This window comes from Cornus florida, unplaced genomic scaffold (genome assembly GCF_030987335.1).
Source record: "Cornus florida cultivar Cherokee Brave unplaced genomic scaffold, ASM3098733v1 CherokeeBrave_3.0.0_Hap2_Chr08, whole genome shotgun sequence".
NCBI classification, from domain to species: Eukaryota; Viridiplantae; Streptophyta; class Magnoliopsida; order Cornales; family Cornaceae; genus Cornus; species Cornus florida.
In genome coordinates this window covers 26,045,424-26,059,693 of record NW_026775578.1, presented here as the reverse complement: position 1 = coordinate 26,059,693, position 14,270 = coordinate 26,045,424, and the positions used below count along the sequence as shown (strand labels likewise).

At 40.1% G+C, this 14,270-nt stretch overlaps 1 protein-coding gene across 1 annotated transcript; it reads left to right on the top strand.

Moving 5' to 3' along the window:
- Window positions 1-1,270: 1,270 nt before the first annotated feature.
- Window positions 1,271-1,681, top strand: LOC132269913 (uncharacterized). Its single transcript, XM_059771133.1, has one exon. It carries the CDS (start codon window positions 1,271-1,273, stop codon window positions 1,679-1,681), a length of 411 nt encoding a protein of 136 aa, XP_059627116.1.
- The last annotated feature ends 12,589 nt before the right edge of the window (window positions 1,682-14,270 follow it).

The following is a 14,270-nucleotide window of genomic DNA, read 5'->3' as shown; positions in this document are numbered from 1 at the left end:
ACAAACGAAGCTAGCGTGGCCCAGATCGCCTTGCTACAGTAACAGAACAACACTCTTCAAACGGCGGTGGATCAGTTGACACCACTGCCGCCACCAGGTGATACAACAGCACCACCCCATAATCAGAATATCCCTCTGGTTAATGAACCTCAACTTAATTGGGCACGACCCACCGAGGCTCAGCCAAATGAGGTTTAGCAACAACAGAGGACAAGGACCGAGGCAATTGCTTCGGACAACTTCCCTCGCCGCACTTAGGATGAATAAGCCGAGTCTAGCCGTAAACATATGGTGTGGTCCAATGGTATTCCAGATGGTGCGGGTGTACAGGATGCCTTTAATGAGAAAAGACTCCTGAAGATTCAAACACCCGCTGAGATGGCCAGAGAGCACAAAAACTCCTTGGTGAAGACTTATTTTACTGACGATGTGTATATGGTCGAGAGGCCCAAGAAATTCACCATGCCTTCTTTTACTCAGTTTGATGGTACGGGAGATCCTTCTCGGCACTTGGATCACTATGCCTAAAAGATGGCCTTGGACGATCGTAATGATCCATGGATGTGCAGAGTTTTTCCTACCAGTCTGACAGGAGCTGCATTCGAGTGGTTCAGGAATAGGCCACACAAATCCATCCCGGATTACGTAACTTTTGTGCACTATATTCCTAGCACAATACTGTTGAAATAAGAAGCAAAAGAAGAGTATTGCTAGCCTCTTCACCATAAAGCAAAAGAAAGGAGAATCACTGCAGGATTTCTTGTCCAGATTCAACATGGAAGCCTCGCAAATAGTAGATTGTCATCCCGCAACCGCTATAGAGACATTCAAACTTGTAATGATTCAAGGGATGAAGTTTCATACTTCTTTGGTCAAGTATTCTCCTCCGGATATGCAGACTCTTAATGCCAGGGCCCAAATTTACATCCGGTTCGAAGAGAATGTAGCCCACCGAGCACAGCATGCTACCCTCGTGGCAGTGGAGAACAAGCCTCGGGAGAGAATTCCAAATTCAAAAATCCAGAAAAGCCAACACACCTTAACGCCAATCACCTAGGCACCCAAGAAGAGGCAAAGGATAGAGAAATGATTCACACCTCTCCGAACGACCCTGGCTCGGCTCTTCCAAGAGAATAAGATGCGGTTCACAGCACCGCAGCCAATGAAGTAACCCTTAGAGCAGAGGGACAAAAGTAAACATTGCGCTTATCATCATGATTATGGGCATTCAACCAATGATTTTAGATCCCTTAGGCGACAAGTGGAGAGCATGATAGCTAGAGGTGAATTGGCAGATTATCTCATGACAAAGGAGTATGTGAAGCCCCGTGAACTCAACCCTCAGAAAGTAGAGGGTAATCAAACAAAAGTCATTCACGCAATACATGGCAGATCTGAAGATGATCAAGAATCTAAGGTGGTATTCAGATCCAGATTGAGAGCAGCCCATAAGCTCAGAAAGATATCCTCAGTCAATGCCATCGTTTCGGGCAGCATTAGTATTGGATTCGGCAATGGCGACCTATCCAAAGTTCAACTTCCCCACGAGTATCAATTGGTCATCAGTCTCTTAGTGGCGAATTGTGTGATTAAGAGGGTTTTGATAGACCCAGGGAGTAGTGCCAACATCATCACAAAGTCAATTTTTGAGCAGCTCGAGATCCCATCATCATCAATGTGATCTACTTCTAGCCCGTTGATGGGGTTCGATGGCACGAAAGTAGATCCCCTTGGGGTAATTAACTTATCTGTAATTGTAGCAAAGAAGACTCTGAAGGAGAACTTTGTCTTAACAGAGATACACCCTTCTTATAATATCATCATGGAAAGAGGTTGGATACACCGAATGAATAGAGTCCCGTCCACCCTTCATCAGGTGATGCGGTGCTTGTCTCCGGATGGCAAAGAGGTTATTAACCTATGGGGAGATCAAGTCGTTGCGAAAGAATGCTATATGCTGTCGCAGGCTAAAGCAAGGAGGTTCCCTAAATAGCCTCAACTAAGCATGACTGCCAAAACTACACCCAAATAGCAATTACAGAGTCCTCTGCCCAAGTATCTGAAGGTAGAGGAGGAAGAAGAAGCTGCAAAGCCTATCGAGGAGATACTCGAAGCCGTAGAAGTTATCCTCAGCGATCCTCAGAAGGTTACTTATCTAGGCTCTTCTTCCACACCTGAGGAGAAGGAAGCATTAATCAACGTCATTCGAAGTAATTCGAAAGTTTTTGCTTGGGATCATTCGGATATGGTAAGGATCGACCCTTTAGTTTCCTACCATAGCCTAAAGGTGGATGTAGAGTTTAAACCAATTAAGCAGAAACACTGAAGGTTTGCCCCTGAACGTAATCGCATTATAGCTGAAGAGGTGAACAAGCTATTGCAAGCAGGTTTCATCCGAGAGGTGCAATATCCGCAATGGCTGTCAAATGTGGTGGTCGTCCAAAAGAAGAATGGGAAGTGGAGGGTTTGCGTAAACTATACCAACCTTAACAAAGCCTGCCTTAAAGATAGTTTTCCTCTGCCAAAGATAGATCAGATGGTAAATGCTACTACGGGCTACGAGAGGCTCACATTCCTCGATGCGTACTTAGGATATAATCAGATTCCTATGAATTCAGAGGATGAAAAAAAAAACTGCTTTCATTACAGAAAAGGGTACCTATTGTTACAAGGTCATGCCCTTCGGGCTGAAGAATGCCGGGGCTACTTATCAACGCCTTGTTAACAAGATCTTCGACAATTTTCTAGGAAAAATGGTTGAAGCGTACATAGATGATATGGTGGTCAAAAGTGTAAAGAAAGAAGACCATCCGAAGCACCTCCAGAAAGTCTTTGACACTCTGAAGAAGTACAACATGAAGTTGAACCCTTCCAAATGTTCCTTTACGATATCGTCAAGTCAATTCCTCGGCCATATCATGAATAAAAGAGGGATAAAGGTAAGCCCGGCTCAAGCTAAGGCTCTCATGCAAAATCAAGAACCAAAAACTCGTAGGGAGGTGCAAGTTTTAACCGGTTGGATCGCAGCTCTTAGTCGATTTATATCTTGATTATCAGATAAGTGCAAACCATTCTTCGATGCTATAAGATCTAAGAACAAAGATATATGGGAACCTCAACAACAAGTGGTCCTCAACCAGTTGAAGCAGTATATGGCTAAACCTCCAATTCTATCTGCTCCAAAACTGGGAGAAGTGCTTATTATGTACTTAGCAATTTCTAGCATAGCGACATGTGAAGTACTAATTAGAGAAGAAGGGAAGAGTCAATACCCAGTCTTCTACACAAGTAAGATAATGACAGATGCAGAGACACGCTATAGCAAAGTAGAGAAAATCATCCTAGCCTTGGTTTATGCGAAGAGGAAACTTCGACATTATTTCGAATCTCACAGCATCGTGGTACTCACCAACTACCCTATACGGGGTATACTCTCTAAGCCAGATTTATCTAAAAGGATTACCAAATGGGCCATTGAGCTCAGTTCCTTCGACATAACCTATGAGCCGAAGATGTCACATAAGGGACAAGCCTTAGCAGATTTTCTATATGAGGACACTCCCGAAGGACCAGAACTCCCTGAACCACAGTGGGAGCTTCGGGTCAATGGCTCCTCAAACCAAACAAGTGCGGGAGTTGGTGTTGTTATATCAACACCCGAAGGCACCAAATTGCAGCAGTCAATTTGCATGAATTTCCCAGCTACTAACAATGAGGCCAAATATGAGGTGTTAATCGCTGGTCTTCGATTGGCCAGCCAACTTTAGGTATGGTGTTTAAAAGTTTTTAGTGACTCACAGCTTGTTATAAATCAAGTGACAGGTCAATATCACCCCAAAGAAAAAAGGATGAAAGCATACAAGGAAGCTGTGGAGAATATTACACGAGGGTTTGATCAAATCGAATTCAACCAAGTACCTCATGTTGAGAATGCTGAAGCACATCAATTGGCCACAGCAGCATTGTCTTCAAATGAAGATTTGACTCGGATCGGGCCAATTAACATCTTAGATAAACCTAGCATCAATTCTCGGCAAGAGGTAATGGTGATTCCAGTTATTCCGCGAGAACCATGCTGGATTAATCCAATGGAAGCCTACCTCAAGCATGGAACTCTTCCAAACCAAAAAACTGAGGCACGAAAGCTTAGACTCACCGCAACTAAATATGCCATCATCAACAACCAATTGTACTGAAAGTCGTTCTCAGGTCCCTTTACCCAAGACCGTGGAACAATAGGAATACGCGCTGCTAGCTACAGATTATTGCACAAAATGGGTGGAAGCCGAGGCTTATTCAAGTATGACCTATGAGCAGGTAAAAAGCTTCCTTTGGAACAACATCATTTGCCGGTTTGGGGTACCAAAGGTCATTATGATGGACAATGGTACAAACCTTGACAATAAGAGTACAAGAAAATGCTTCGCCGAACATGGAATTGTGCAGAAGCTGGCTGCAGTCAGTCACCCACAAGGGAATGGGCAAGCTGAAATAACTGACCATACCATTTTTAGCTGTCTAAAGAAGAAGTTGGAGAAACTTAAGACAAAATGGTACGAGAATCTCCCTCAGGTGCTTTGGGTGTACCGGACCACTCCACGACGACCCAATGGGGAGAGTCCATTTGCCATGGCCTATGGATCCGAAGCTGTGATCCCAACTGAGGCAGCCGTTCCAATGCTTCAGACATCCCTACTACTTAAAAGAGACAATGGGCAGTAGTTTAAACATAGCCTTGATCTCCTGGATGAAAAGAGGGATGCTGCAACAATTAGGCTTGCGTCGTATCAGTAACAGTTGCGTCGCAACTATAACAAACGTGTCCGGTTCAGAAGCTTTGTAGTAGGCAATTGGGTTTTGAAGCAAGAGATGACTCATGTAAAGAAACTCGAGCCTAATTGGGTCGGACCCTATAGGGTTACCAAAGTAATGGTGAAGGGCGAGTACCGTTTGGCCGAAGCTGACGGGCGTCCCATTGCGCATCCTTGGAATGCAATACACCTTAAAAAGTACTACCATTAGACACATTTTATGCCAACAATTATTTTTATGCCAAGACGCATTACATAAATTTTTTATGCCAACAATTATTTTTATGCCAAGACGCATTACGCAATTTTTGTGCCAAGACGTAATATCAAAGCCATAATGCGTCATTCTTACAAAGAAGAACCCCAAGCTATGGCCCATATGAAAAGTGCTAGTCTCAATCCCACATTGATAAAAAAGTACGTTTTGCATTCCATTATATATAGAAATATTAAAATAGTTGAGTGTAGTGTAAAGAGGGCCCACTGGTATTGAAAGCAGACAAGCCTAGTACCAGAGGCATTCCTTACACTGACCTTTTTGTGCTTATATTCATCTATGTCCCATATCGAATATAAATAGAAAAGGGATACGGTTAATATAAACCTAGTCCACCATATATGGTCGCCAAGAAGAGAATTTCAGTGGAAGAAAATCTCCCGAATACACAATTGGGGACTAAACAGCCACTGTTATTCTCTTTCTTGGCCTCTTATCATTTTCTAAATCCTCAGCCTCGTGACCAACTATGTGTAAATGAAAAGAAAAAAAAAAATTCTTCCAAAACTCGCTTCGGACCCTAAGCTTCCAGTTCAACAAAACATCCCCTCAGGCTCAGCGCCGGGGAGTCATTCATTCACTTCGGACCCTAAGCGTCCGGTTCAGCAAAACATCTCCTCAGGCTCAGTGCCGAGGAGTCATTCATTCACTTCGAACCCTAAGCGTCCGGTTCAGCAAAACATCCCCTCAGGCCCTACGCCGAGGAGTCATTCATTCACTTCGAACCCTAAGCGTCCGGTTTAGCAAAACATCCCCTCAGTCTCAGCACCGGGGAGTCATTCATTCGCTTCGGACCCTAAGCGTCCGGTTCAGCAAAACATCCCCCCAGGCTCAGCGCCGAGGAGTCATTCATTCGCTTCGGACCCTAAGCGCCCAGTTCAGCAAAACATCCCCTCAGGCTCAGCGCCGGGGAATCATTCATTCGCTTCGGACCCTAAGCATCCGATTCAGTAAAACATCCCCTCAGGCTCATCGCAATGGAATAGTTCATTCACTTCGGACCCTAAGCGTCCGGTTCAGCAAAACATCCCCTCAGGGTCAGCGCTAGGGAGTAATTCATTTGCTTCGGACCCTAAGCATTTGGTTCAGCAAAATATTCCTTCAGGCTCAGCGCCGGGGAGTCATTCATTCGCTTCGGACCCTAAGCGTCAGGTTCAGCAAAACATCCCCTCAGGCTAAGCGCCGGGGAATAGTTCATTCACTTCGGACCCTAAGCGTCCGGTTCAGTATAATTCCTCCTTAGTTTTAACTCCGGGAAGTTATTTGTTCACTTCGGACCCAAAAGGTCTGACTCCGCACGCTCCCCTTCAGGTTCAATATCCTCGGACCTTGAGTGCAACACATTTCTCCACCTATAAGCTCAGTACCGAGGGATCAATTGTCCCAGGCTTGAAAATGCCATGGAGATCATACTCACTGGCTCTAAGCGTAATGGAATGAACCATAAGGTTGGCCCATATACGTAGTAACCCCACGTAATTCTGGTCAAGAAGGGTTAAATCACTAAAGAGAAAACAGTCTATTGGTGTTAGGTAAACCGTTCAAGGAGATCCCTTCTTCATGTCTTGTTTATTTTTGCTTCAGACTATAACAAGTATAAAATCTTCAGGCAAGGTACTTCCTTTAATAAAACACATTCTCATTCGGCAAGGTGTATGCACTATTAAAAGTAGACATGACTATATCATTTCAAAACAAGATTGTTCTCTTACAAAGACAGAATTAAGGCATTACAGCCTGAAAGACATGGTTAGTTCATTCCAAACAAGTTTGTTCTATTACAAAGTAAGGGGTTACATCCTCCTATTTTCTTTTCAGATCAAATGGAGCAGACTTAAAAGCATCCACCACAGCTGGACTTGATGCTGGAGGAATTGAAGGACTTGGAGTTGCAGGAGTTGATGAGCTCGAAGGATGAGCCTTCACTATTTCAGCAAAGAGGACCTCAGCTTCTTGAGCCTTCGGACCTTCATCATATGGGAAGGATATCCCCATATTGGCATCAAAAGCCTCAGGATTCGTCATTTTGGGGCCCGATCCTTGATTAAAGCCAACCTGGTATGCTTCCACACTGGAGAGGCACACCAAGGAGGAATAACGGCCTTGCATCTGCCTCCCAGCAATGATGCAAGTGTTGAGAGCATCGGTCAAGCGCTGCACCTCAGTTTCCAAGGTCGCTACTTTAGCTTCAGAGGTGGCCAATTGGTTTTTGTAAGCATCCTTAGCCTCCGAAACTGCCTTCAAGTTCATAATAGCAGTGGAGGCTTTCTTCTTAGCTTGGCTAAGATCTTTTTCCAGCTTCTTGATGGAGAGAGATTAAGCCTCAGCGGTGGCACACAGGGCCATGGTGTGATACAGACCGTACATTCACAAGTAACATAAATAACAATATGAGTGCAGTGGAAATAAGAAATAAGAAAACAAGGGAGAGGTGGAGCAAACCTCTATAGCTCGAACAGGAGTAGAGGGAAGTAATTACTCCAGTCCCATCTTGCTAATGATTTCCTCATCTTTGGGAAGCCACATTCCCCTAGCTACTGCCAATGCAGCTGATGGGTTAGTGATCATAGAATCACCAGAATTCAAGACCGACTTATCAGCCCTAGAGAATAAAGGTGTCCTAAGAGTCCCAGTTTCAGCCAGGACATATGCTCTGACTTCATCCTCCGGATCAACCTCTTCAGTTCTTTTTCCCTTACTCTTAGAGGGGGTCTTTCCCTTGCCTTGGGAGGGAGGATTGGGCCAAGTCTTCTTCAGAGGTGGTTCTTTAACCTCTGTCACGTGCTCAGTTGACCTAACAATTGTCAAAGGCTGAGCTTCTGCAGCTTTCTTCTTTAGGGCTTTAGCCCTCTATATTTCTTCCTCAATCAATACAAAACTCTCAAAGGTTAGTAGAGATAGATCCATGAGGCCTGCAGCTTTGGCTTGAGATGGGATTTCTTTAAGGTTAGTTGACGTAAGCAAATCCTCGATGGAAGAAGGCTCGCACCAGACTTTACTTTCAAGGAACGAATGTCTCTTCTTTGTGGTAGAGGAAGGAAATGTCACTGAAATAAGATCAAGAAATTCATAAATATACCGAAGAATAAGATGACAAGGAAACTAACCAGAGCAATTTTTATGTAAAGAGGGGGCAAATTCTATACCAAATCCTCAACAACTGCTGGAAGAACAAGGCCTAAATTGCTATCCTCGTTAACTAGCAAACTAGCTAAGTAGGATCTGTGGCGACTCCAGTCACTAATGCTAAAAACCATCACTGGGTGGGAATCGCTCTGATCTCCCACAAAATGGAAACAATCTCCCTTGAGAGTGCAAACGGACACCCTCCTGCAGAAGCAATCGATCGTAGCCTAAAAGAATGACAACTAATTTATCCTGAGAATGACGTCAAAGCCTGTCATGTCGAGAACAACAAAATCGAACTCTGAGGTCCGCCCAGCTATCTCAATAGCACAACCCAGAAAAACATAATCCAAAGACACCGCACCCCAACTGGTGTGTCAACACAGAGAAGACTATCCTGAAGTATGACCTCCAGACCCAATGAATGTACTAATGATGCAGAAATGAAAGAATGTGATGCACCTGTGTCAACAAGAACTTATGCCCAAGAACTGAAAACTGAAAAGACACCTCGAACTGAAGAGGTCCCTACGGAAGCATCCATTTATGGAAGAGCATAGGCTCGTCCCTGAGCCCTGCTGTGAACTGCCATGATAGTCTAACTAACGTGTAAAAGCAGTAGGTGTAGAACCCCTGGCTGGATAAGTGCCAACTGGGGCCACTGGTTGTGGTGCCTAAGGAACTCTGAAACCAGATTGAACCACTGCAGATAGCACTAGTACCATCTGTGAATCTGTGTCACTACGTGACTTATTCAACAACTTTAGACAATCCTTCTTGAGATGACCTGGTTGCTTGCAATAAAAGTAAGCTCCTTGCCCTACTCTCTTAGAAATTGATGTCTGACTAGCATGTGGTCGAAGCTGCGGGCAACGAGGCTTGATGTGCCCCAGCTGACCACAATGGTAACAAACTACACCTTGGGCTGATCCTGAAGATGCAGGAACTGTGGGTGCAAAACGAATCTGTTGCGGTGCCCCCTGTGAGTGTGTACTGTTCCCTGCCCTAGCCTTCTTCCATTGACTTCCGGAAGATGAGGGAGTGTCTCCGTGAGGCTGCTTGTGTGAACCCCTGATCCGTAACTGATCTCGTTCCTCTGATTCAGCTAGCAAAGCCCTTTGAACCACCTCTCCGTAAATCCTCAAATCAAGAATTGAGACCCGTGGCCTGATGTCAAGATGTAGCCCATCCTGAAACTTTATTGCCTTGGCCTCATCTGTCACCAGCACGTCCTCGGCATAACGAGAGAAAGAAGTAAATCGTGTCTCGTTCTCAATAACACTCATAGTGCCCTGATAAAGACCTGCGAACTGTATCCTCATCTCCTGCCTCATAGCCCTGGGAAAGAAGCGCTCAAAGAACAAACCTCTGAACTCATTCCAAGTCATCAACTCAACATTGTGGATATTGGTCATTGACCTCCACCAGATATTTGCATCTCCCATGAACATAGAGGCCGTCAAAGAAATCCTTAATCTGTCCGTGGGTACCGCTATATTGTCCAACTTGTAAACCATAAGGTCCAACGAAGCCTCTGAGACTAGTGGATCTGAACTCCCCACAAATGGATCAATTTTAACTCTCTGTAGTCGCATGAAGTATTCCATTGTCTCATTGACTATCGGTGCCTATTGTAATACCTCTACTTTTAAAAGGATAGTCTCGGTATTTATTTATTTATTTTATTTTTATAATTGAATATTTGACTAATTGCTTATGTGTTTAATTGAATTAGGTATTACTTGATTATTTGATTATGTGTCTATGTGTTATTTGTATTTGTCTATGTGTTAATTGTTTAATTAGATTATATGCTTAAATGGTGTTTTAATTAATTGTAAATTAAATGTTTTCTTTTATGGTTATGTTTAGTAATAATGGGCCAACCAATTGGGTCCCATGGACTACTAGGATAGGAGGTTGGATAGGTATGAATTATTATCAATGGATAGTTGTGTATGTATATATATAGATATATATTATATACATATATAAAAGGAAAAGTAATTTATTAATTACTTTTATGGTAACTTGGGTAGTAATATTTAATCTAATGTATATGTTTTGTATTTAAATAATAAAAATATACATAGATTTGATATGTGTTATGTTTTAAGTTACTTTCTAATATTATGGTAACTTAAGTATTATTGGATAACCCATTAATAAATAATAGGATGTGTATAATTTATTTATTTAATAAAGATATATATAAATTATATACGTAACATATTTTACTTACCTTTTTAATATTTTTATTTTTATTTTTTTTAAGTTGACTTCGATTGGGAAAAGGGTTATGGTTATTTTATTTAGCTTACAAATATATAGCTATAAGTTGTAAAATAGAGTTAGAAATATTCACGTGATATATTCTAGAGAGTGAAGGAGGAAAAAGAAGGAAGGAGGAGAAAAACCCTGTAGAGAGAAGATCAAGGAAGAAGAAGTTTAACTTTCGATCCGAAAGTTTAAGGCAAGTTCTTCTTCTATCTCTCTCCCTTTGATTCGTATTCTGTACATGCCTAGAAAGTTCCAGGAATTATTAAACACATAAAATTAAATAATTATGCATGTTTAATTGGATTAGAACATAAGTTTTATTGAATTTGGTTCATATGTTTTCTTGTATATGAATTGTTAAATTCATGAATTTGATCTGTTGTTTTATGAATTTTTACATGTTTTTAAATAATGTAATTGTTCATATTTATGTATTGATGGAACGTAGAAACATACCTAGGATTCCTGAAACAAATAAAGAATGAATGCACACTAAATTTCTGGGTTGATTGGCGTAACAGTGTTCGGATTGCTGTTATAGTGCTCGAGCCTTGGGGGCAAAGCTTGAGCCTTGATTATTTGAATAATACCCCTAATTTTAAAAGGATAGTCTCAGTATTTATTTATTTATTTTAATTATATTTTTAATTATTTAATTGATTATTTGACTAATTGCTTATGTGTTTAATTGAATTGAGCATTATTTGATTATTTGATTATGTGTCTATGTGTTATTTGTATTTGTCTATATGTTAATTGTTTAATTAGATTATGTGCTTAAATGGTGTTTTGAATAATTGTAAATTAAATATTTTCTTTCCTTTTATTATTTTATTTTATTTTTCTTTTATGGTTATGGTTAATAGTAATGGGCCAACCAATTAGGTACCGTGGACTACTTGGATATGAGATTGGATGGGTATAGATTATTACCAATGGATAGTTGTGTATGTATATATATAGATTTATATTATAAACATACATAAAAGGGAAAGTAATTTATTAATTACTTTTATGGTAACTTGGGTAGTAATATTTAATCTGATGTATATGTTTTATATTTAAATAATAATAATATACATAGATTTGATATGTGTTATGTTTTAAGTTACTTTATGATATCATGGTAACTTAAGTATTATTGGATAATCCATTAATAAATAATGGGATGTGTATAATTTATTTATTTAATAAAAATATACATAAATTATATACGTAACATATTTTACTTACCTTTTTAATATTTTAATATTTATTTTTTTTAAGTTGACTTAGATTGGGAAATGGGTTAGGTTTATTTTATTTAGCCTATAAATATATAGCTAAAGGTTGTAAAAGGGGGTTAAAAATACTTACGTGATATATTCTAGAGAGATAGAGTTAGAGAGGGAAGGAGAAAAAGGAAGGAAAAAGGAGAAAAACCCTATAGGGAAAAGATTAAGGAAGAAGAAGTTTAACTTTCGATCCAAAAGTTTAAGGCAAGTTCTTCTTCTATCTCTCTTCTTTGATTCTTGTTTTTGTACATGCTAAGGAAGTTCCAAGAATTATTAAACACATAAAATTAAATAATTATGCATGTTTAATTGGATTAGAACATAGGTTTTATTGAATTTGGTTCATATGTGTTCTTGTATATGAATTGTTAAATTCATGAATTTGATTTGTTCTTTTATGAATTTTTATATGTTTTTAAATAATGTAATTGTTCATATTTACGTATTGATGGAACGTAGAAATATGCCTAGGATTCCTGAAATAAAATAAAGAATGAATGCATACTGAATTTCTGGGTTGATTCGCGTAACAGTGTTCGGACCGCTGTTATAGTGCTCGAGCCTTGGGGGCAAAGCTCGAGCCTTGGGATGAAAAGCTCGAGCAATTGGTTATAAAGCTCGAGCAATTAGATGTAAAAGCTCGAGCCTGAGAGAGAAAGCTTGAACAATTAGGATAAAAAGCTCGAGCCTGAAGTAAGATACTCGAGCCTTGGATAGGGTGCTCGAGCATTTGGGATAAAAGCTTAAGCATTACCTGGAGAAGTTTCGTAAATAACGTAGTATTACTTCTTGTTGATGTTGAAAGGTCCTGAACATTAAATAGGGACTTAGGTTTGCGTTTAAACAAATTTAAATAAACTCGATCATAATGATGTTTGCTATTTGGATGATTTAAACAAACCAATGAAGTTAATCTTTTAAATTGTTCCAGCAATTGAGATTAATTGTGTAGGATGAATGGGATAAGGAGAATGCTTACGTGATTGTATAATAAAATGTCAGTCTATTTAAGATTCAGTTTATGTAGGATTCAGGATGTAGGAAGCTTAAATAAAGTATAAGTTATTCTTATTTTGTGTTAGCATGATATTCTAATATTATGTTAATTGTTGGATTAATTGATGTATTATTATATTTGTTATATTGATTATTGGATTGTGTGGTTTAATGCACCGGTATGGGGTGGTGGCATTTTAGGGACGGATTAACTTATCAGTTAAGTCCTACCTATTTTGTATAAGAGAATGGATTTACTAAGATATTAAATTCTACTTATATTATTTATTTTATAAATTATATAGATTTAGTGAATTGTATGCACCGATATGGGACGATGGCATACTAGGGATGGATTAGCTTAAAGGGCTAAGTCCTACCTATTCTGGAATAAGGGAATGGAGTAACTACAAAGTTAAATCCTACTTATATATGTCGTGTCAAGGCAACGAACAGTTAAGTGGCACTACTTTGGTTTTAGATGGATTTTATATATATGATTATGGTACCACGATATGAGCTTGATTTTCAGAGTCGATAGTTAGGGAACGTATATGCAATGGGATGCACAGCTGGTTATGATGGTTAGAGGTGTACCCTGTTAGATAATAGGAGTCTCAAAGTCGATGGTTAGGGAGCGTATATATAGTGGGAGTCTCAGAGTTGATGGTTAAGGAGCGTATATGTAATGGGACGCAGTGGGATGCACTGCCGCTATGATGGACAGATTCTTGGGTCCTGAGTTCATTAAGGATACTTCTGAGAAGATTGCTCTTATTAGGGATCACATGCACACTGTGCAAAGCCGGCAGAAGAGTTATGCCAATCGTCGCGCACGTGCTTTGGAGTTTCGGGTTAGGTATTAGGTTCTCTTCAAAGTGTCGCCTATGAAGGGTGTCATCCGCTTTGGGAAGAAAGGGATGTTATCTCTGTGATTTGTCAGTCCATTCATGATTACGGATCAAGTTGGAGCTATTGCTTATCGGTTGGCACTTCCGGATAATTTGGATCGCGTACACAACGTGTTTCATGTTGCGGAAATTTTTGTGAGATGAGGATCGGTATCAGCATATCAATGTTGGGGAGATTGAGTTGCAGCCGGATACGACTTATTTGGAACCACCGTGTCGAATTGTCGACCGTCGGGATCAAATCCTTCGTAATAAGGTTATCTCTTTGGTGCGTGTTCAGTGGAGTCATCACAATGAGGCTGAGTCTACTTGAGAATGGGAGGATGTCATTCGCTCACAGTTTCTTGAAATATTGGAAGAAGGTAAGAGCGAATTCTAATGACGGAATTCCTTTTTGTTAAGAGGGAAGAATGTAATACCCTTAATTATAAAAAGGATAGTCTCGGCATTTTAATTATTATTTTTTTTTATATTTTTGTGTGACTATTTGCTTATTTGGTAATTGTTAGTTGTGTTAATTAATTATTTGATTTAATTGTTTAATTATGTGTTTAAATTGCATTTATTTGATTTAATTGTTTAATTATGTGTTTAA

Excerpts from the sequence above, each read along its gene's own strand:
- LOC132269913 (XM_059771133.1), top strand. The coding sequence starts at position 1,271 with ATGATAGCTAGAGGTGAATTGGCAGATTATCTCATGACAAAGGAGTAT.